The sequence below is a fragment of the Squalius cephalus genome, assembly GCF_949319135.1.
Source record: "Squalius cephalus genome assembly, chromosome: 12".
Taxonomy (NCBI): Eukaryota; Metazoa; Chordata; class Actinopteri; order Cypriniformes; family Leuciscidae; genus Squalius; species Squalius cephalus.
The window spans coordinates 37,944,478-37,969,012 of NC_137133.1; the positions used below are offsets into that span (position 1 = coordinate 37,944,478).

Consider the following 24,535-nt stretch of genomic DNA (forward strand, 5'->3'; position numbering starts at 1 on the left):
TGCATGTATTATAAGGAAAAACCTTGTAAATTATTTTTGATAGACCAAATCGTACTCATACTGTACAATGTATTAGACACGCCAAAATGGACATTAGGCTATAACTCTCCAATGCTTCAGCATATTGGGACGAAACTTGGTACAAGTCATCATAATCATGACTCCATTGTACTTCCACATTTGTGGCATAGCACCACCTACTGGTCAAGAGAAATGAAGAATTGAGTTTTTGCTTATAACTGCTGAACGGTTTGGCCAAACATCATGAAATTGGTCTCGTTAGATTACCCTAAAAGTCTATTAAAGGTCATTGGCAACATGGTGGCTGCACTGGGAGCTGCGCGTCCTGCTTTGCAGTCGTCTGTTATTCAATGCATCAAACAGCCGGCTGCCTCCCCTGCAGTCCAACAGGCCGCGGTCCAGGTCTACAGACAGATTCCTTTACCTGACGAGGTGAGCTGTTAAATAAACCCACAGCTCCTGTTAGATTCGAGAGGCCTTTCAAGCCAATGATATTGAAATGCTCATGGAACCAAACGAACTCTGTCGGTACTACAGACTTGGATCTTTAGAGGGAAACATGATCTTTGAATCTCTTAATGAACTTCCAAGGGAGGTCATGCTGGAGATTGATTATGGCCCTATGAAATCTGTTTGATTTTTGCCAAATTCTGTTTGCCATAATCAAGCAGCCCTAATGTCCTTGATTCTTGCTTTCAGATTGGCATAGAGGGAAAGGGCTTTGAGCCCATTGTGGAGGCTCTCTTTGGTGACAATGGATTCTTCCCAGATACTATCACGAAGACCACCTTATATGCCACCGACAAGATGCCCGCCGAACTCAATGAGGTCTTAGACAACATGCTGCCGTTCATGGGAAACGATAGGAAGAAGAGACAGGTATTAAATGCAGTGAAAGTTGCAAATGGATGTATTTCTTTACAGCTGTATTCCAATCTCAATCTCTTCTGTGTCCTGTAGGCTTCTCAAAACATGGTCAGTGAAATCAGTCATAGTGTCAACAAGCTTATCGAGAACTTAAAGGCCCAGGATGCTCCTGAAGCAATGGTGTACCTCAAGCTTCTGGGTGCTGAACTTGGGTATCTTGATACAAAAGATGGCAAGATAATTCACAATCTCCTTAAGATGATCCCCATTGACGTGAGTACAGCTTTACCAACCACAGCTCAATGTTGAAAAGTCATTTTTTTGTGGAAACGTGATATATTTTTATTTTTCAGGATTCTTTGATGAATAGAAAGTTCAAAAGTACAGCATTTATTTGAAATAGAATCTTTTGTAACATTATAAATGTTTTTAGTGTCACTTTTGAGCAGTTTAATGCCTCTTTGTATAAAAGTATCATTTTCATTTCATTTTTTTAAATCTTACTTGACCAACATTTTTAAATGGTAGTGTTTCACGGTTTCCACAAAAAAAATGGCTGAACACGGATGATAATCAGAAATATTACTTGAGCGTCAAATCATCATATTGAATGATTTCTGAAGGATTATGTGACACTGAAGACTGGAGTAATTATGCTGAAAATTTAGCTTTGATCACAGGAATAAAATATAGCTGCAAGCAGCAATTTCCGGGCCAAGCCCCAGAAAAGCAAAAACAGCAGAAATTGAACATACATGGAAGAAGTACAGGTGAAAATGAACTCAAAATGAACAGAACACAGAATGAACAAAACATACAACATAGAGGAAGAAAGATTAGTACAACGCTTACTCAGATAATAAAGGAATTAAAATGACACAACATTACATACAATTATAATTATAATTATAAAGTTGTCCGACACAGGACTCAACAGGACTTAACAGCTTACGCTACTCAGTTGACGCTGACTCACCGAACTGCAGAGGAGAGCCTTCGGTGTGAAACTGAAAACACAACAGCATTACTTAGCATGTTAACCAGATTAGCATGCTAAGCTAGTTTAATGCTAATGTGACATATGGTTAACCTGATAGCTGAATAGCCACATTAGAAAGAATGGCATCTGGTTAGCATGCTAACCAATTAGCAAGGTCAGCTTTGAAGACGAATATCTCGGGAACGGTGGTGAATATCAAAACTCAATTCTGGTCTGTGCACCTTGGTCCAAAGATCATCTGAGCCAATTTTTTTACAAAATTGAGCAAAATTTGTCAACAGTTTTTCATTTTCTTCATTATGGCGGACAAAAGAGATATCGTCGGAATCGGCAAAAACCAAGGAACATAATGACATAAATCAAATTTTAAACAATGTTTTTAAAAGTTATAAGCATTTTTGCAAAAAAAAGTATATCTCTGGAACACAAGGTGGCACTGTGTTCAAACATCTTGGGTACTTTCAGGACATACCCTTGATGATTCCTACCAAATGTTGTGAAGAAATGTGAAATTGTTTAAAAGATATTTCAATTATGTCCAAATTCAAAATGGTGGACACGCGGTTCATCCAATCCTTTCATGACACAAGGAATCCATGGACACCAAAGATTATGATTTTCTGACAAACTGTTCAAAAGTTATGAGCATTAATAACCATTTTTCAGATCTCATGACCTGTAGGTGGCGTTGTTCCCAAATTTGGAATGGTCCCTCAGATCATGGTTCTGATAAAGGGTACCAATTTTCGTTTCGCTTGATTAAAGTTTAGCCAAGATAAAGCCTCAGAACCAATTTTGGGTCGACCTTGTTAAATTTCTGACATCATAACTTTTGAACAAAGATGAATTAAAAAAAATCTGTTCAATCATTTATGTGCAGCTCAGTCCAAAGATAATCTGAACCAATTTTCGTAAAAATTTATCAAACCTTAAAGGAGTAGAGAATTTTTTTTTTTTTTAAATGGTCACTACTGTAATGGGCAGACTCTTATTGTAAGACATTGAATGTGATCTGCATATTGAGAGAAATCATGTGTACTAAATTTCATTTTTCGAGATCAAAAGTTCAAAAGTTAACACTATAGAGTTGGTCCAAGAGACTCCAAAATTGGTCCAATTACTATTCTTTACCATCCCTACAAGTGTGCCAAATTTCATAATTTTCCTATGTTCCGTTAATTGGGCTGCCATAGACTCCCATTTGGGAGGAATAAGAAAAATAAAAATGACAATAGGGGCTTGGCCCCTAATTAAAGTTTACTATATATTTTCACATAGAACACAGCCGTTTTACATTGTAATAAAATTGTACAAATTTTACTGTTTTATCAAATAAATGCTAAAACAATCTTAATCCAAACTTTTGATTGGTAATACTAACATGAATTAATGACTATACAGAGGAAACTTGCTTTGACCCTGTCTGCTGGCATTGAGTTTGTGACTGAGATTGGGACTCACTTCCCCGACTATGTTCACTGTGGTCTGGAGATGCACACGAACATCATGAGAGTGGTGTTAGAGCAAAGCCCTCTGTGACCGACAGCCAGCTCAAGCTCTCCATTCCAGCTCCTCATGGGCCAACTGAGCTCATTACCTGCATAAAGGATTTAAAAGCCCTTCACATAAAAGGGGGGTAGGGCTCCAAAATAATGGGTAAACTGATAATCATGATTATTCTAATTTGACATTTTTACAGTTCATCAGAATTATTGCACTTTCATTTGACCAAGAGAAAGTCAACTCATATGCAGGGTTTATTTGCCAGATAAGTTGATGACTAATGTAAACTCAGAATTGCAAGAAAAGAATTGTGAAATAAAATAAAAATAAAAAAAAACCAGTTACCTTTATATATTTTATTCCTTGGCAGAATTAAATGGTTGGAGAAAAAAAAAATGCAAGGAAACAAATCTGCAACAAAATATTGAGCTATACAGAAGCATAGCGGCCCAGGTTAACAACTGGAGCTTGTAAAATGGCTTGGGCAGAAACTTGGCTTGTTTAATTCAAGTCAAGCACCCCAGTCAGAATGAACATTGGTAAAGGAAAAATGGAATTTCACTTGTGGTGTGGCCCAATAAATAAACTGAACAGTCATGAAAGTTCCAACTCCAGTTGAAAATCAATACCAAAGAGACCCTGTTGGGTTTCGTGCAATTTATTCAATCGAAAATCACATGACCAGTTTAACCTCTCCACTAGACACCACAGTTTGCCCACTAGAGATGGTCTTGATGGGAGTGTCTCTTCCTGTAAAAGAATTTGTAGAAGCATGAGGAGCATTTAAATACCAAAGTCGCATGTTTCCTGAAGTCAGTTTACAGCAAGCACTCACTTTTCCTTGTGCAGCTTTGCTCACAGGAGCCAGAAGAGGGATGGCACACCGCTGTACTACAGTGGATGAAGATCTAACAGAGGGGGAAAAGGGTTTAGCCATAATATTGACAAAAAAAAAAAAAGCCCTAATATTAAGGGTTGAGGTAAGGCTGCAGAGCATACGGTTTCCTGCAGAGGAGCCAGTGATGCTGGATCAACAAATGTGAACATCTTCACAATAAAGCGCTTGTAGTGGGTCGGGAACTGAAGACCAGATGATCCAGCCACTGGAACCAATGTGGTCAGGTAACGATCATCCTGGTAAGGGCATCTGAAAGGCAAAGAGGCAGTCAGAAATGCCTTACAGCACACTAGATGGATAAAGACTGGCCATACTCACCCATCAACCAGAAGATCCCATTGGGGTAGACTGAGTGGACTGGGGGTTGATGTCGCCCAGCAATGTCCCAGCATCAGGACAATGTTGGGGTCAGTCCTCTCCAAAATGTGCACCTCAACATACACAGGCTCCCGCAGGACTTTTGTAACTGGATAATCAGCATCACTGTAGTAGGACGTGTACGCCTCGTCCCCTGAGGAAGAATGCAGTGTTTAACTAGAAACTGGAGCTTTAGAAAGGCTTTAGGCATACTTGGGACAAACACTTACCTTCTGCACAGCCTTTGGTGACACATTGACCATTTGCCAGTCTAAGCTCCACCCTGAGGGGTCCAGGAGCAGCTACTGGTGGAGGTGGAGGAACGGTGTTGACCTCCACAACCAGAGCTTCCACAGAGGTACCAGAGTACCTACACTGGAAGAGAAGCCTGGACAACAAACAGTGAGCTTGTAGCATTTGTCAATGATTCACATTTATGATAAAGCATACATCACTTACTCAAAATGGCTGTCCCTTGTAATGGAACCAAGTGGTCCGATACCCACTTCATATGAGGAGGTCATTCTGTTTTCATACACCACATATCCACTGTCCTCCTGCAAATAGTAACATTGACATCCAATCCATTCTAAGCCATGCAGAACAAAACCACAAGCAGCTACTCACCATCATGCTTGTGCCACACGCAGTGACAGGGAACTGGTAGATAGCAAAGAAAGGTGTGGATCCCACAGGACTGCAAGCTGGATCACTTCCACCCAGGAGACGGACTGAATCCAAGCTCAATCGAGGCAGCGTAACATCTCTAGCCACCACTACCACAAACTGACCATCTCTTATACACTGGACAGTCACTGGAACGAGTTACAAGAGCAGGTTATTGCTGAGGATCAGTTTAACATGAATGCCTCTACATTGACTCTACACTCTTACCTGCCTTCCCATAGTAACACTGCTGTCCATTAAAGCAGCAGTTGATAGCAGCACACTCAGCACCACTGATACCAGGTGGTCCACATTGAATCTGCTCATAATCAGCTACAGTACATTTGTCAAGGGGCTCTACCTGTGCTACTGGCTGCTTAGGCTGAAACTGCTGAGGATACAGTTGACTAGCTTGCTGTTGAACTGACTGAGGAAACTGCTGAGGAGACCATTGACTAGCTTGCTGTTGAACCTGCTGAGGAAACTGTTGACTAGCTTGCTGTTGAACTGGCTTTGGAACCTGCTGAGGAAACCATTGACTAGCTTGCTGTTGAACTGGCTTTGGAACCTGTTGAGGAAACCATTGACTAGCTTGCTGTTGAACTGGCTTTTGAAACCGCTGGTCAGTTTGCTGGAACATCAGAGCTTGAGGATTCTGGGGCAGATCACTCCACTTCGGAACAGCATGACTGAACGCACAGAACCAAACACAAAGTGCCAGAGACTGAACAGCCCACCAACTTCCTGCCATTGTTCAACAGCTAGTCACACTGCTGAGGTGCTGCCCTTTGGTCCTTTTGTACTCTACAGACTTTGGCTAATTAATGATAATCCCTCCCTCTTCATTAACAGTCATGATTCTCCAGACTTGCACGAGTGGGAGTTTATGCAACTAGGTGATTCTATTGTTTCTTAAAAGTCAATTTTTCCCTTTTGAACATACATAAAACCACATTGAGCTGAATTCAGAATAGTATGCTAGTACTATTTCTGCCCTTCTGAATTCAGCCTTTTTATATGAGATGTTTTAGCTATTCTGGATTGTTTTTTTTTTTCTTCTTTGAAACACATCATAGTTTTCTCATGGCAACAGGCCTGTATATTTTAAGAAAGTTTCAAGGGATACTTCACTTCTGGAAAGATGAATGTGTATTTAAAATGGGTCATTTATGTAGTAGAAATGTGAAATTATTTTTGAATTTAGAGCCTTCTAGACTGAGAAAAGCCAGAAAATGTATTTTTGGCTCATGTGGATGAAAGACAACAACTCCCAGAATGCACTTGCTTCGCTGCCCTACGAGGCCACTCCCAAGTCAGTAAGCTGGTAAGAGAGCGCAGTTAAACAACTAGGCTAGGCTACTAGTTGACTCGAAACTTAAAAGACGTCGTTTTATAGTGAGTCTCCATGACGAGTCTGCCCTGGATTTCGAGATCGCCCAAAATGTCCGGGATTCGGCTTTTGCGTTCTACAGTCGCCATTCATTATGTTTACTGTGGCGAGCAGGACGAGGCTGAGGGGCGCGGGAGAACGGCGCGAGGCCGGTGGCGTGATTACTGATGAGCGACACCTGTGAGACGCACTGGTCTCGTAGGCTGTCTCTCCCGGAGTAGCGGGAATTCTCTTAGCAATGCTAAAACGCACATCAGCCGATCACTTGTTTGGCGTTCAAGAAAACACTACATTCAGATTCACCAATTGCAATGAATTCAGTTAGATTGCAACAAATGGTGTGCATGTAAACAATGAATGGCGACTGTAGAAAGCAAAGGCCAGACATGTCCGGGAAAAAGAGGATGGTAACCCCTACTACTCAGCTTTCTCCACAGAACAAGAGCCTGTTAGCTTAGCTTCCAAAAAAAAAGATGGCTGACACTATTTGTACATTCTGTGAGTGAGATCCCACCCCCTATGGGCGGGTTGAAAACATGCGGAACTAGCTCCTACTACTGGCTGTAGTTTCTAGCCTCTGGCCAAAAAAATATCCTCCGATGACGCAAAATGCCGATTTTTGCGTCATCTGAGAATTTTTTCCAGACAAAAAATACATAAATCTCTTGTCTCAGGGGGATATGAGGGAGGGAAGCACGGTAACTTGAAAATACTACAGGTTTTCTACTGATACAAAGCTTAATGCTAAACGCTGAAGTATCCCTTTAAATCACACCTGCTAGCGCACTTCTTAAAATGTTTACGTACAAGGTCAGTAGGCAGTAGAGTACACCATTTTGCAGCTGTTCGAACACATTTAACCACATGAGCATCTACACTATGAAAGCAATCTGGTCAAATGTGTTGGACTACCTCTGGAAGTGGCCAAAAATAGACAAGCTCAAAATAAAATTAGCCCCTTTTTTACACCTTCATTTACCAAAGTTCACTTGTGATCCAATTTACAAAAAATACTCCTTAGTACCAGGTGTAAACAAGGCCTTGGACAGCTACCTAGTTTGGATACAACAGTTAAGGGATTAATGCTTAAATGAAAGCAGTCTACATTACTGGGACTACCCTGAAAAAAATTTGAAATAAAAATCAGTATCAACCTGCACTCAGTGTTGGTCAAGTTACTTGGAAAAAGTAATTAGTTACTGATTACTGATTACTTCTCCAAGAAAGTAATCCAGTTACTTTACTGATTACTTATTTTCAAAAGTAATTAGTTACTTTACTAGTTACTTTACTAGTTACTTTTCAAAAACATGATGCACGAAATGAATACGCTATAAAGCAATAGACCTTTCTGCTTCTATTCTTTCTGCATATTCCATCATCTAAAATTGAATCAAATGAAACATTCTTTTTTAAAATTTGTTTTATTAGTTTCGGTATTTTAACTTTATGCACATTGCATCAATGATTCACTCATTAAGATGGTCGCCTGCCGCCTCCTACTGGCGGTTTATAAATATTTCTATGCATAAATAATATTTCTTATTTGTATATTCAAAAAATATTTTAAATAATCTCATTACATTATTAAATGCTTTGATTGGTAACAGCCCTTTAGCATCTTATTATTCTATTGTAATTTATTGATCAAATTTAAGAATTTTAAATGAAAGATGAGGCAAACGATTAGGGAAAAATGCCCTTTATAAAGGTTAAAATATCATAAATATATACATTTATATATGTTAAAGCTGACTGAACTGATGAGAATACTGATTCAGAATAAATTATATTTACAACACACATAAAAAAAAATCACATTTTTTTCCTGTTCTAACAAATGTTTTTACTCGGACAAGTGAATGACCGACCGAAGGACAAATGAAAAGGCTTAAATGTTGAGCCCTGGTATATATTTTTTATTATTATTCATTTATTTACCCATAAACCTGTCTTTAGGAAGCCATAAGTTACAGTGGCAAGAATAACTTTGTGAAACCTTTGGGGGTGGTGGACAGAGAGGAGTATGCCTTAATCTAGTTGATCATGCATTTCTTTTCTTTTATTCCACAGCTGATGTGTGCAGTTTTTTATTGCTTGCATTAAAATAATTTTCTCTTGTTTTGTTTTTTTAATTGCAGTCTTTTTCTTCTGCCATTCATGCTTTTCAGCTCCATGCAATCTTAAACTTTTCTTGGTTCAGCTGCACACAGTCTGAAAAGGTTTTTTGGCAGTTTGCTAAAATAAAAGACCCATTCTAAGAGCTGTTGACTTTTCTACCTTGGGAAAGAACGTTAAACGAATAACTTTAAAAGGCATGACAAATCATGACATAAGACTGACATCACTCACAACGTACCAATGCATTATCCCTCATGAACAAATATAACGTCTGATGTTTGCACGTGCATACAGTTTACCATTACGACATCGTTCATGAATAAACATGACGTCTGAACACGGACAAACGGTGCGTGTTGACGCCTCAAAATTAACGCGTTTCGTTTAAAGACTTTTGAACGCGATCGCTTGCCATAGTGTTTACCACTGACTTCGCGGCGCTCATGTCATTGTCACTCACGAGTCACGGCTCACGTCGCGAGACAGTCTCGCAGTATAACGCAGTAACGCAGCCTGCTTACGGGGAAGTAACAGTAATCTAATTACTGTTTTTGCAATTGTAATCCCTTACTTTACTCGTTACTTGAAAAAAGTAATATTATTACAGTAACGCGTTACTTTGTAACGCGTTACACCCAACACTGCCTGCACTCATCCTTTATCCCAAGATATGATTCTATACTTGCGTGACTAAGAAAGCATTACAAAAAGCCAACAAGTGACCTCAGTGGGATTTGGGCATCAATATTTGCAGTTATGCTAGTCCAGCCATAAAGTCATATGTAAAGCCTCAAACAGACAGAAGCTAAAACCTTAATTTGATATGTGAAACATGAACAGGGGCCCCAAGTTAACTACTATTTGCCAAGTTCTAGTCAAGTTAAAAGGCTTAAGCAGAAACTTGGCTTGTTTAGTTCAAGTCAAGAATCTCAATGCACAAAAGAAAGGTTTAGTAGTGCAGAAGTCAAACTAAGAACAATCATGAAACTGCCAACTCATGACAGAAATGAATACCAAAGAGAAACATGTTGAGTTTCATGAAGTTTATTAAAACACTTAAATTCACTTGACCAGGTTAACTTGTCCACTAGACACCACAGTTTGCCCACTAGAGATGGTCTTGATGTGCGTGTCTCTTCCTGTAAAAAGTGGTAGAAGTGTGAGGGGCGTTTAAATAAATTCTCAGTTCCTGAAGTCAACCTACAGAAAGCACTCACTTTTCCTAGTGCAGCTTTGCTCACAGGAGCCAGAAGAGGGATGGCACACCGCTGTACTACAGTGGATGAAGATCTAACAGAGGCGGAAAAAGGGTTTAGCCATAATATTAACTAAAATGTTTTTTTTTTTAAAAAGCACTAATATTAAGGGTTGAGGTAAGGCTGCAGAGCATACAGTTTCCTGCAGAGGAGCCAGAGATGCTGGATCTACAAATGTGAACATCTTGACAACAAAGCGCTTGTAGTGGGTCGGGAACTGAAGACCAGATGATCCAGCCACTGGAACCAATGTGGTCAGGTAACGATCATCCTGGTAAGGGCATCTGAAAGGCAAAGAGGCAGTCAGAAATGCCTTACAGCACACTAGATGGATAAAGACTGGCTTTACTCACCCATCAACCAGAAGATCCCATTGGGGTAGACTGAGTGGACTGGGGGTTGATGTCGCCCAGCAATGTCCCAGCATCAGGACAATGTTGGGGTCAGTCCTCTCCAAAATGTGCACCTCAACATACACAGGCTCCCGCAGGACTTTTGTAACTGGATAATCAGCATCACTGTAGTAGGACGTGTATGCCTCGTCCCCTGAGGAAGAATGCAGTGTTTAACTAGAAACTGGAGTTTTAGAAAGGCTTTAGGCATACTTGGGACCAACACTTACCTTCTGCACAGCCTTTGGTGACACATTGACCATTTGCCAGTCTAAGCTCCACCCTGAGGGGTCCAGGAGCAGCTACTGGTGGAGGTGGAGGAACGGTGTTGACCTCCACAACCAGAGCTTCCACAGAGGTACCAGAGTACCTACACTGGAAGAGAAGCCTGGACAACAAACAGTGAGCTTGTAGCATTTGTCAATGATTCACATTTATGATAAAGCATACATCACTTACTCAAAATGGCTGTCCCTTGTAATGGAACCAAGTGGTCCGATACCCACTTCATATGAGGAGGTCATTCTGTTTTCATACACCACATATCCACTGTCCTCCTGCAAATAGTAACATTGTTGGCATCCAATCCATTCTAACCCATGCAGAACAAAACCACAAGCAGCTACTCACCATCATGCTTGTGCCACATGCAGTGACAGGGAACTGGTATATAGCAAAGAAAGGTGTGGATCCCACAGGACTGCACACTGGATCACTTCCACCCAGGAGACGGACTGAATCCAGGCTCAATCGAGGCAGCGTAACATCTCTAGCCACCACTACCACAAACTGACCATCTCTTATACACTGGACAGTGACTGGAACAAGTTACAAGAGCAGGTTATTGCTGAGGATCAGTTTAACATGAATGCCTCTACATTGACTCTACACTCTTACCTGCCTTCCCATAGTAACACTGCTGTCCATTAAAGCAGCAGTTGATAGCAGCACACTCAGCACCACTGATACCAGGTGGTCCACATTGAATCTGCTCATAATCAGCTACAGTACATTTGTCAAGGGGCTCTACCTGTGCCACTGGCTGCTTAGGCTGAAACTGCTGAGGAGACCATTGACTAGCTTGCTGTTGACCTGACTGAGGAATCTGTTGACCTGACTGAGGAAACTGTTGACTAGCTTGCTGTTGAACTAACGGAGGAAACTGTTGACTAGCTTGCTGCTGACCTGACTGAGGAGACCATTGACTAGCTTGCTGTTGAACCGGCTTTTGAATCTGCTGAGGAAACCATTGACTAGCTTGCTGTTGACCTGACTGAGCAAACTGTTGACCTGACTGAGGAAACTGTTGACTAGCTTGCTGTTGAACTAACGGAGGAAACTGTTGACTAGCTTGCTGCTGACCTGACTGAGGAGACCATTGACTAGCTTGCTGTTGAACCGGCTTTTGAATCTGCTGAGGAAACCAATGACTAGCTTGCTGTTGAACTGACTGAGGAAACCATTGACTAGCTTGCTGTTGAACTGGCTTTTGAACCTGCTGAGAAAACCATTGACTAGCTTGCTGTTGAACCGGCTTTTGAAACCTCTGGTCAGTTTGCTGGAACATCAGAGCTTGAGGATTCTGGGGCAGATCACTCCACTTCGGAACAGCATGACTGAACGCACAGAACCAAACACAAAGTGCCAGAGACTGAACAGCACACCAACTTCCTGCCATTGTTCAACAGCTAGTCACACTGCTGAGGTGCTGCCCTTTGGTCTTTTTGTACTCTACAGACTTTGGCTAATTAATGAGTATCCCTCCCTCTTCATTAACAGTCATGATTCTCCAGACTTGCACGAGTGGGAGTTTATGCAACTGGGTGATTCTGTTGTTTCTTAAAAGTAAAATTTTCCCTTTTGAACATACATAAAACCACATTGAGCTGAATTCAGAATAGTATGCTAGTACTATTTCTGCCATTCTGAATTAAGCCTATTTATCCTTCAGTAGCTGAATATTATATTCGATGTTTTAGCTATTCTGTATTGTCTTTTTCTTTGAAACACATCATGGCAGCAGGCCTGTATTCAGGGTATGATTAAACAACAACGATGTACTAAAAAACGCGGGACAGTCATTCTGCGGGACAGTCCCGAAATTGTGTGTTTTGTCCCACAAGACATAAATATTGTCCAGCATTTCAGTTATGTCTGTATTATTATTCTTTTTTTCATCCCTAAAATTACAATAGCACAGTAAGAAATATAATAAAAACTGTGCCTGGCATTTAAAAATCTATTTGTGCAGCTGTCATGTTCTAGTTGTAGAAATAACCAAACAACATACGCAAACCTGGAGAGAGGTTTTCCCGCTGATGACAACTAAATGGACAGCTCAAAGAAAAGTGCAGGCCTCATCAAAGTCTGTAAACACAGCTATACCAGCAAGAATTTCATCTCACATTCTGGATAAGAACCTTAAGAGCTGCTCAAATTGATGATTTAAAGCTACACTGTGTAACTTTTTTAGTTGATTCTTAGCAAAAAACACTTAGTTCTTTCAAAAATATATGTGCTCATTAATATATATTTATTTATTTCAAGTAATAAAGTATTCTCTTAAGTTTATAATCTGCCATTGAAAGTACATACGGGTGAGGGGTTCGAATGCCGGTCGCCATGTTGCCCCTCCATCTTGAAACTACATTAGCCAAAGAGGGACATGCCTGTAAATTCAAGCTTCGCCTTTTGCGTTTTTCACTCAGTGACACCGTGACGAATGCGAGGGGGAGATTACTCGCGAGCTCGCGAGTGCCGGCAGATTTGAAAGATAGTGTGGTGTGTGTGTGTGTGTGCGTGCGTACTCAGATTTGAAAGAGAGAATTAAAACGTCAACGCGACAGACAAATCAGCAAGACCATAGTCAATATTGGAGTAACTTTTCCCAGATGGAAAGAGCTCATGAGGAGAAAAGATTTTAAAACGGACGCCGAGGTTGCCTGCTTTCTTCTCGACAGGTAATTCAGCCTGTTGTAATTCATTTGTGTAAATTCGAAGTTTTATAGTTGCTTGTCTAAACATAGCATGGTTGTGCATAACGGCAGAACGACCTCCAGTATAACTTCATCCTCGCGTCAATGGTGAAAAAGTATTGTTTACCTTGTAACATAAATCTGTGCTGCGACGGATCACAGGTAATAAAGGCGCAATTTTTTAAGCTATATAAAAAAAAGGACACTGTAAATTTTAGTTATTTTTAATTGCTTTTACTTTGTACACATTGTAACGTTAGCCTAATCTGATTATGCTGGGATAGCCGATTCCAAGGGTGACGTTTACCTCCTGACATCTGTCCTGTAGTTTTATTCATTTTAGACGTATTGTTTATTATTGTCATGGACGAAGTGATAACTGGAAGCCATGTTAATCTTGGAATAATATGGCCACCGTAGGAGTGAAAACGCCCTCGGAATTGAGAGGAACAGAAATTAATATTCACTGGGTAGTCATATACAATTTCACCACTAGATGGGGGTAAAAATCACACAGTGTAGCTTTAAAGCATGAAATCATCCATCCTGATGGCAAATATTTCCAACGAACATGCACCGATGCCATGGATGCTCGAGCGCCGCCTACAGAAATGGTTGAGCAACTACAGAAAAACCGGCTAAGCAGAGAAAGTTTAAATCACACCTGCTAGCGCACTTCTTAAAATGTTTAATTACTTGGTCAGTAGGCGGTAGAGTTCACTATGTTTTGTGGCTGTTCGAACACATTCAACCACATGAGCATCTACTCTATGAAAGCAATTTGGTCGAATGTGTTGGACTACCTCTGGAAGTGGCCAAAAATAGAAAAGCTCAAAAAATATTAGCCCCTTTTTACATCTTCATTTACCACAGTCCACTTGTGATCCGATTTACAAAAATGCTTCTTAGTACCAGGTGTAAACAAGGCCTTGGACATTGAAGAGGTTATATGTAAAAATGTTCATTTCATGTTCAGCCAGATCTATAGTCTATAGTCTCAAATATACTTTAATCAAATACTAATTATCAACCAGACTGTCAGAACAGTGTACATGTAAAGGGGTCCTATTATGCCCTTTTACGAAGTCTGGATTTTGTTTTTGGGGTGTTCATGATGTAATACACCATTTAATCATGGTACTTGTCGGAAAACGATGGTAATACAAACAGTAATCGATCACAAAAATATGGTTTATTTTCCTAAGGGGCGATGAACAGTCTAACAAAATCAAGAGCTTACAAAAGCTACAGTGAAGAGTACATCAATACTGTAATTACTGTAAATGAGACAAAGCTTTACATCATAGCTATCATAGCAAATACATTAAGCTTATAATTGGAACTGCTAATTGAAAACACTACTACAAATAATAATTGACGATAATGTTCAGGAACAGTGTTAAAATAAATTTTAACCTCTCTAAGTTTGTCAGCATTATGACAAACTTTTTCGGGGGTGTAAAGTCAAAGACAACTCTTCCTCTTCTCTAAAGCAGCCCAACATGGCTTCATCCCCTTTGTTGCTGTTCCCGGGGGCGGGGTTTATGTAAATTTGAGGGTTTGTGATGTCACCAACCCGGGAAGAAGCTCATTGTAGTCCCTATGAGTCATTTGTGGTGGTCCTAAAAAACAATTTCTGTAAAAGAAAATATCTCCTTTCGCATTGAACTTTGAGCTTCTGCTGCTTTTGACCATCGCCATGTCCAGTAAGTATCTCTACTGCCGCTCAGTCTGAATAGCACAAATCGAAATTTCACAATTAGTTTCTGACCAACTTTTTAATTTTTTTTCCATCAGATATTTGCACTGCAAAAAGGGATTTTCTTTCTCTGTATTTTTTCCAGTATAAGTAATAAAATACATTTACTGAAGATGCAAAATGACATGTACATTAAAATTAAGTGAGATTTGTCCTTAAAACACATTCAATACTCAATTATCATTTTTGATTTGTTTAAATAATTCAAATATCGGAGAATTATTTTTTCCAGTTTAATAGGATACATTGTTGAGATGCATATGAAATCCATATGGAAACCCATTTCCGCCACATGAGATAAAGTATCATGCTTTAGTAAATCTTAATATGACAAAAAGTCTAAATGATGTCAGAATTTTGAGATTGAAAAGTCAAAATCATGACATAAAAAGTCAAAATTGACATACTAAGTCATAATAATTATACAGAATAATTATGACATAAAAAGTAAAAAAGTCATAATGATGAGATAAGAGTCAAACTTATTACATTAAAAGTCATAATTGTGGCTTTTTATATCAGTTTTGACAAGTCAAAGTTAGGTAAAAAAAAGTTATAATTATGAGATAAAAATGTGAAATTGCAACATACTAAATCATAATTTTGTGATTGAAAAGTCAAAATCAAGAAAATAAAATTCGAAATTGACAAGTCAAAATAATAATTATACAGAATAATTATACAAGTCATAATTATAAGAGAAAAGTCATTTTTATCTCATAGTCAAAGTTAGGACATAAGTCCTATGAGATTGAAAATTCAAAATCATGACATAAATAGTAGAAATTGACATAAGTCATAATTTAGATTTTTTAATTTAGCAAGTTTATGAGGAGAGTAGTGACGTGTGTCTCTTCAGCTCGATAAAGACACTCTTCTGGATTCTGGATCAGTTGCAGAGGTTTGACAGTGAAGCTGGAAGGAGAGAGCATTACAATAGTCCAGTCTGGAGAGAACAAGAGCTTGGACCAGGAGTTGTATAGCTCCGATATGAAGGACCTGATCCTCCCCATGTTGTATAAGGCAAATCTTCAGGACAGAGCAGTTCTAGCAATGTGGTCTGTAAAGTTCAACTGATCATCAATCACAACTATAAAGTTCCTGGCTGTCCTGAGAGGAGTTAAGGTTGATGAGCCTATAGCTGAATGGAGAAGTTGTGCTGAAGTGTTGGGTTGGCCGAGACTACTAGTAGTTCTGTCTTCACAAGGTTGAGTTGAAGGTGGTGGTCCTTCATCCAGCAAGAAATGTCCCTCAGATCCTCTGGTTGGAATGAGAGGTAGAGTTGTGTGTAAGAGAGCCCACGATGGACGTAAGAGAGCCCACTTGGCCCACAAGCTCGTAGGCGTGATCCGCAAGATGGAAGCTGAAACCTTGACGGCTGTTGTTCCCGAGGCATTGGAAATCTCTCAGTCTTTGACGTACCAGGCTTTGCTACAGTGTGGTGCACCAGAATGCAGCAGTGCTGTCATGCAGATATTCAGGACCTTTGACAAGTTCTCGGGTGAGATTGACGCTGCTGTATATGCCATGGGAATGATCCCCCGGTCCTCCCGCGTCATTGTGAAGGAAATGTTGGCGATGGCAAAGTTCAAGCCAAGCAAACCCATCTACTACGCTCTCAGCAATGCTGTGAGAAGGTGAGGGACTGCTGTAGTAATGTATTACATTGAAAACTTTAGATTAAGGTAAAAAATAAATCGTCAACTAACATATGAGTTGAATTTTACCAATTGGTAGTATTTCTGTAGTTCAAACAGTTAAGAATTAGCCAAGATCTTGGGTTCCATTCCAAGGGAATGCATGTACAATGTTATTATTCCAAAAGTTTGGTAATGTTTACCTTGAATACAGTGGATAAAAGTGTTTGCCAAATGCATAAATATAGTACTTTTTAATTTGCAACCATGTGAAAAGACATTTTCAGACAAATTAGTTTTGTCTCACTGACTGTTGTCCATGTTTCACGCAAGTGAACTTTTCATCAAAACAACATCTTTATTCTTTGTGTGACCCAAGGCTCTTTGAGACGGATGGAGTCACCAGTGAGATCCAGGCAGTGGCTGATTACGCCCTTGAACAGATCGGTGATTGCACAGGTGACCAGGAACACGTCTTTCTTTCTTTGAAGGTATGTTCACACAAATTCCTACATGCTAATAAATTCAACTTCAGACTCTACAACTAAAGCCCTATTCAGATGGTAATTGTTTCTCATGGGGACGCAACATTTACAGGAGTTAGACTGTGATTTTATTGCCGTCTGATTCCAGAATGTCTGAGTTTTTCTCCCACTATCTGCATAAAAATTCCAGGCTAAATCCCCGTCTGTTTTTTGACGAACACCAAGGTCATGTTGGTAATTTTATTGCCATCCTAATCCATAAGAAGGGATCAATCAAAAAGTCATTTTTTGTATTCTTTTCGACCAATGCCAAGCACTGTACAGTAACTGTTGTGCTTCAGAGTAATGTGTGCATGTATTTTAAGGAAAAACCTTGTAAATTATTTTTGATAGACCAAATCGTACTCATACTGTACAATGTATTAGACACGCCAAAATGGACATTAGGCTATAACTCTCCAATGCTTCAGCATATTGGGACGAAACTTGGTACAAGTCATCATAATCATGACTCCATTGTACTTCTACATTTGTGGCATAGCACCATCTACTGGTCAAGAGAAATGAAGAATTGAGTTTTTGCTTATAACTGCTGAACGGTTTGGTCAAACATCATGAAATTGGTCTCGTTAGATTACCCTAAAAGTCTATTACAGGTCATTGGCAACATGGTGGCTGCACTGGGAGCTGCGCGTCCTGCTTTGCAGTCGTCTGTTATTCAATGCATCAAACAGCCGGCTGCCTCCCCTGCAGTCCAACAGGCCGCGGTCCAGGTCTACAGACAGATTCCTTTACCTGACGAGGTGAGCTGTTAAATAAACCCACAGCTCCTGTTAGATTCGAGAGGCCTTTCAAGCCAATGATATTGAAATGCTCATGGAACCAAACGAACTCTGTCGGTACTACAGACTTGGATCTTTAGAGGGAAACATGATCTTTGAATCTCTTAATGAACTTCCAAGGGAGGTCATGCTGGAGATTGATTATGGCCCTATGAAATCTGTTTGATTTTTGCCAAATTCTGTTTGCCATAATCAAGCAGCCCTAATGTCTTTGATTCTTGCTTTCAGATTGGCATAGAGGGAAAGGGCTTTGAGCCCATTGTGGAGGCTCTCTTTGGTGACGATGGATTCTTCCCAGATACTATCACGAAGACCACCTTATATGCCACCGACAAGATGCCCGCCGAACTCAATGAGGTCTTAGACAACATGCTGCCGTTCATGGGAAACGATAGGAAGAAGCGACAGGTATTAAATGTAGTGAAAGTTGCAAATGGATGTATTTCTTTACAGCTGTATTCCAATCTCAATCTCTTCTGTGTCCTGTAGGCTTCTCAAAACATGGTCAGTGAAATCAGTCATAATGTCAACAAGCTTATCGAGAACTTAAAGGCCCAGGATGCTCCTGAAGCAATGGTGTACCTCAAGCTTCTGGGTGCTGAACTTGGGTATCTTGATATAAAAGATGGCAAGATAATTCACAATCTCCTTAAGATGATCCCCATTGACGTGAGTACAGCTTTACCAACCACAGCTCAATGTTGAAAAGTAATTTTTTTGTGGAAACGTGATATATTTGTATTTTTCAGGATTCTTTGATGAATAGAAAGTTCAAAAGTACAGCATTTATTTGAAATAGAATCTTTTGTAACATTATAAATGTTTTTAGTGTCACTTTTGAGCAGTTTAATGCCTCTTTGTATAAAAGTATAATTTTCATTTCATTTTTTTAAATCTTACTTGACCAACATTTTTAAATGGTAGTGTTTCACGGTTTCCACAAAAAAAATGGCTGAACACGGATGATAATCAGAAATATTACTTGAGCGTCAAATCATCATATTGAATGATTTCTGAAGGATTATGTGACACTGAAGACTGGAGTAATTATGCTGAAAATTTAGCTTTGATCACAGGAATAAAATATAGCTGCAAGCAGCAATTTCCGGGCCAAGCCCCAGAAAAGCAAAAACAGCAGAAATTGAACATACATGGAAGTACAGGTGAAAATGAACTCAAAATGAACAGAACACAGAATGAACAAAACATACAACAGAGGAAGAAAGATTAGTACAACGCTTACTCAGATAATAAAGGAATTAAAATGACACAACATTACATACAATTATAATTATAAAGTTGTCCGACACAGGACTCAACAGGACTTAACAGCTTACGCTACTCAGTTGACGCTGACTCACCGAACTGCAGAGGAGAGCCTTCGGTGTGAAACTGAAAACACAACAGCATTACTTAGCATGTTAACCAGATTAGCATGCTAAGCTAGTTTAATACTAATGTGACATATGGTTAACCTGATAGCTGAATAGCCACATTAGAAAGAATGGCATCTGGTTAGCATGCTAACCAATTAGCAAGGTCAACTTTGAAGACGAATATCTCGGGAACGGTGGTGAATATCAAAACTCCATTCTGGTCTGTGCACCTTGGTCCAAAGATCATCTGAGCCAATTTTTTTACAAAATTGAGCAAAATTTGTCAACAGTTTTTCATTTTCTTCATTATGGCGGACAAAAGAGATATCGTCGGAATCGGCAAAAACCAAGGAACATAATGACATAAATCAAATTTTAAACAATGTTTTTAAAAGTTATAAGCATTTTTGCAAAAAAAAAAAGTATATCTCTGGAACACAAGGTGGCACTGTGTTCAAACATCTTGGGTACTTTCAGGACATACCCTTGATGATTCCTACCAAATTTTGTGAAGAAATGTGAAATTGTTTAAAAGATATTGCAATTATGTCCAAATTCAAAATGGTGGACACGCGGTTCATCCAATCCTTTCATGACACAAGGAATCCATGGACACCAAAGATTATGATTTTCTGACAAACTGTTCAAAAGTTATGAGCATTAATAACCATTTTTCAGATCTCATGACCTGTAGGTGGCATTGTTCCCAAATTTGGAATGGTCCCTCAGATCATGGTTCTGATAAAGGGTACCAATTTTCGTTTCGCTTGATTAACGTTTAGCCAAGATAAAGCCTCAGAACCAATTTTGGGTCGACCTTGTTAAATTTCTGACATCATAACTTTTGAACAAAGATGAATTAAAAAAAATCTGTTCAATCATTTATGTGCAGCTCAGTCCAAAGATAATCTGAACCAATTTTCGTAAGAATTTATCAATTTAAAGGAGAAAAAAAAAAAAAAAAAAAAAAAAAAAAAAAAAAAAAAAAAAAGTCACTACTGTAATGGGCAGACTCTTATTGTAAGACATTGAATGTGATCTGCATATTGAGAGAAATCATGTGTACTAAATTTCATTTTTCGAGATCAAAAGTTCAAAAGTTAACACTATAGAGTTGGTCCAAGAGACTCCAAAATTGGTCCAATTACTATTCTTTACCATCCCTACAAGTGTGCCAAATTTCATAATTTTCCTATGTTCCGTTAATTGGGCTGCCATAGACTCCCATTTGGGAGGAATAAGAAAAATAAAAATGACAAATAGGGGCTTGGCCCCTAATTAAAGTTTACTATATAGTCACATAGAACACAGCCGTTTTACATTGTAATAAAATTGTACAAATTTTACTGTTTTATCAAATAAATGCTAAAACAATCTTAATCCAAACTTTTGATTGGTAATATACTAACATGAATTAATGACTATACAGAGGAAATTTGCTTTGACCCTGTCTGCTGGCATTGAGTTTGTGACTGAGATTGGGACTCACTTCCCCGACTATGTTCACTGTGGTCTGGAGATGCACACGAACATCATGAGAGTGGTGTTAGAGCAAAGCCCTCTGTGACCGACAGCCAGCTCAAGCTCTCCATTCCAGCTCCTCATGGGCCAACTGAGCTCATTACCTGCATAAAGGATTTAAAAGCCCTTCACATAAAAGGGGGGTAGGGCTCCACAATAATGGTTAAACTGAATCATGATTATTCTAATTTGACATTTTTACAGTTCATCAGAGTTATTGCACTTTCATTTGACCAAGAGAAAGTCAACTCATATGCAGGGTTTATTTGCCAGATAAGTTGATTAATGTAAACTCAGAATTGCAAGAAAAGAATTGTGAAATAAAAAATAAAAAAACCCAGTTACCTTTATATATTTTATTCCTTGGCAGAATTAAATGGTTGAAGAAAAAAAAAAAAAAAATGCAAGGAAACAAATCTGCAACAAAATATTGAGCTATACAGAAGCATAGCGGCCCAGGTTAACAACTGGAGCTTGTAAAATGGCTTGGGCAGAAACTTGGCTTGTTTAATTCAAGTCAAGCACCCCAGTCAGAATGAACATTGGTAAAGGAAAAATGGAATTTCACTTTAGTGGTGTGGCCCAATAAATAAACTGAACAGTCATGAAAGTTCCAACTCCAGTTGAAAATCAATACCAAAGAGACCCTGTTGGGTTTCATGCAATTTATTCAATCGAAATTCACATGACCAGTTTAACCTCTCCACTAGACACCACAGTTTGCCCACTAGAGATGGTCTTGATGGGAGTGTCTCTTCCTGTAAAAGAATTTGTACAAGCATGAGGAGCATTTAAATACCAAAGTCGCATGTTTCCTGAAGTCAGTTTACAGCAAGCACTCACTTTTCCTAGTGCAGCTTTGCTCACAGGAGCCAGAAGAGGGATGGCACACCGCTGTACTACAGTGAATGAAGATCTAACAGAGGGGGAAAGGGTTTAGCCATAATATTGACTAAAAAAAAAGCACTAATATTAAGGGTTGAGGTAAGGCTGCAGAGCATACGGTTTCCTGCAGAGGAGCCAGTGATGCTGGATCAACAAATGTGAACATCTTCACAATAAAGCGCTTGTAGTGGGTCGGGAACTGAAGACCAGATGATCCAGCCACTGGAACCAATGTGGTCAGGTAACGATCGTCCTGGTAAGGGCATCTGAAAGGCAAAGAGGCAGTCAGAAATGCCTTACAGCACACTAGATGGATAAAGACTGGCCATACTCACCCATCAACCAGAAGATCCCATTGGGGTAGACTGAGTGGACTGGGGGTTGATGTCGCCCAGCAATGTCCCAGCATCAGGACAATGTTGGGGTCAGTCCTCTCCAAAATGTGCACCTCAACATACACAGGCTCCCGCAGGACTTTTGTAACTGGATAATCAGCATCACTGTAGTAGGACGTGTACGCCTCATCCCCTTAGGAAGAATGCAGTGTTTAACTAGAAACTGGAGTTTTAGAAAGGCTTCAGGCAAAGTTGGGACCAACACTTACCTTCTGCACAGCCTTTGGTGACACATTGACCATTTGCCAGTCTAAGCTCCACCCTGAGGGGTCCAGGAGCAGCTACTGGTGGAGGTGGAGGAACGGTGTTGACCTCCACAACCAGAGCTTCCACAGAGGTACCAGAGTACCTACACTGGAAGAGAAGCCTGGACAACAAACAGTGAGCTTGTAGCATTTGTCAATGATTCACATTTATGATAGAGCATACATCACTTACTCAAAATGGCTGTCCCTTGTAATGGAACCAAGTGGTCCGATACCCACTTCATATGAGGAGGTCATTCTGTTTTCATACACCACATACCCACTGTCCTCCTGCAAATAGTAACATTGACATCCAATCCATTCTAAGCCATGCAGAACAAAACCACAAGCAGCTACTCACCATCATGCTTGTGCCACATGCAGTGACAGGGAACTGGTATATAGCAAAGAAAGGTGTGGATCCCACAGGACTGCAAGCTGGATCACTTCCACCCAGGAGACGGACTGAATCCAGGCTCAATCGAGGCAGCGTAACATCTCTAGCCACCACTACCACAAACTGACCATCTCTTATACACTGGACAGTGACTGGAACAAGTTACAAGAGCAGGTTATTGCTGAGGATCAGTTTAACATGAATGCCTCTACATTGACTCCACTCTTACCTGCCTTCCCATAGTAACACTGCTGTCCATTAAAGCAGCAGTTGATAGCAGCACACTCAGCACCACTGATACCAGGTGGTCCACATTGAATCTGCTCATAATCAGCTACAGTACATTTGTCAAGGGGCTCTGCCTGTGCCACTGGCTGCTTAGCTAGAAACTGCTGAGGATACAGTTGACTAGCTTGCTGTTGACCTGACTGAGGAAACTGTTGACTAGCTTGCTGTTGGCCTGACTGAGCAAACTGTTGACCTGACTGAGGAAACTGTTGACTAGCTTGCTGTTGAACTGACTGAGGAAACTGCTGAGGAGACCATTGACTAGCTTGCTGTTGAACCTGCTGAGGAAACTGTTGACTAGCTTGTTGTTGTTGAACTGACTGAGGAAACTGCTGAGGAGACCATTGACTAGCTTGCTGTTGAACCTGCTGAGGAAACTGTTGACTAGCTTGCTGTTGAACTGGCTTTTGAACCTGCCGAGTCCATTGACTAGCTTGCTGTTGAGCCTGCTGAGGAAACTGTTGACTAGCTTGCTGTTGAACTGGCTTTGGAACCTGCTGAGGAAACCATTGACTAGCTTGCTGTTGAACTGGCTTTGGAACCTGTTGAGGAAACCATTGACTAGCTTGCTGCTGAACTGGCTTTTGAAACCGCTGGTCAGTTTGCTGGAACATCAGCGCTTGAGGATTCTGGGGCAGATCACTCCACTTCGGAACAGCATGACTGAACGCACAGAACCAAACACAAAGTGCCAGAGACTGAACAGCACACCAACTTCCTGCCATTGTTCAACACCTAGTCACACTGCTGAGGTGCTGCCCTTTGGTCCTTTTGTACTCTACAGACTTTGGCTAATTAATGATAATCCCTCCCTCTTCATTAACAGTCATGATTCTCCAGACTTGCACGAGTGGGAGTTTATGCAACTAGGTGATTCTATTGTTTCTTAAAAGTCAATTTTTCCCTTTTGAACATACATAAAACCACATTGAGCTGAATTCAGAATAGTATGCTAGTACTATTTCTGCCCTTCTGAATTCAGCCTTTTTATATTAGATGTTTTAGCTATTCTGGATTGGTTTTTTTTTCTTCTTTGAAACACATCATAGTTTTCTCATGGCAACAGGCCTGTATATTTTAAGAAAGTTTCAAGGGATACTTCACTTCTGGAAAGATGAATGTGTATTTAAAATGGGTCATTTATGTAGTAGAAATGTGAAATTATTTTTGAATTTAGAGCCTTCTAGAGAAAAGCCAGAAAATGTATTTTTGGCTCATGTGGATGAAAGACAACAACTCCCAGAATGCACTTGCTTCGC

General features: G+C 39.9%; 3 protein-coding genes and 1 long non-coding RNA gene across 4 annotated transcripts; all 4 read right to left on the reverse strand.

Annotated features, from left to right (window-relative positions):
• Positions 1 to 4,064: 4,064 nt before the first annotated feature.
• LOC307168750 (zona pellucida sperm-binding protein 4-like) lies at positions 4,065 to 5,078 on the reverse strand (the record flags this gene model as incomplete). The annotated part of the gene is made up of 5 exons (XM_079888989.1): positions 4,877 to 5,078; positions 4,608 to 4,800; positions 4,391 to 4,538; positions 4,227 to 4,299; positions 4,065 to 4,141 (listed from the first exon to the last, which is right to left on the reverse strand). The coding sequence occupies exons 1-5, from the start codon at positions 5,061 to 5,063 to the stop codon at positions 4,065 to 4,067; spliced, it is 678 nt and encodes a 225-aa protein (XP_079745115.1). The 5' UTR covers positions 5,064 to 5,078.
• A 339-nt stretch (positions 5,079 to 5,417) lies between these two features.
• LOC307168752 lies at positions 5,418 to 23,536 on the reverse strand. The gene is made up of 3 exons (XR_013822968.1): positions 23,470 to 23,536; positions 11,903 to 11,953; positions 5,418 to 5,807 (listed from the first exon to the last, which is right to left on the reverse strand). It is a non-coding gene; the product is annotated as an uncharacterized lncRNA (long non-coding RNA).
• On the reverse strand, positions 9,886 to 10,903 carry LOC307168593 (zona pellucida sperm-binding protein 4-like; the record flags this gene model as incomplete). The annotated part of the gene is made up of 5 exons (XM_079888722.1): positions 10,702 to 10,903; positions 10,433 to 10,625; positions 10,216 to 10,363; positions 10,041 to 10,113; positions 9,886 to 9,962 (listed from the first exon to the last, which is right to left on the reverse strand). Exons 1-5 carry the CDS (start codon positions 10,886 to 10,888, stop codon positions 9,886 to 9,888), a joined length of 678 nt encoding a protein of 225 aa, XP_079744848.1. The 5' UTR covers positions 10,889 to 10,903.
• LOC307168594 (zona pellucida sperm-binding protein 4-like) lies at positions 21,525 to 22,742 on the reverse strand (the record flags this gene model as incomplete). Its single annotated transcript, XM_079888723.1, has 5 exons — positions 21,525 to 21,824; positions 21,910 to 21,982; positions 22,070 to 22,217; positions 22,287 to 22,479; positions 22,556 to 22,742. 5 exons carry the CDS (start codon positions 22,740 to 22,742, stop codon positions 21,748 to 21,750), a joined length of 678 nt encoding a protein of 225 aa, XP_079744849.1. The 3' UTR covers positions 21,525 to 21,747.
• Positions 23,537 to 24,535: the final 999 nt, after the last annotated feature.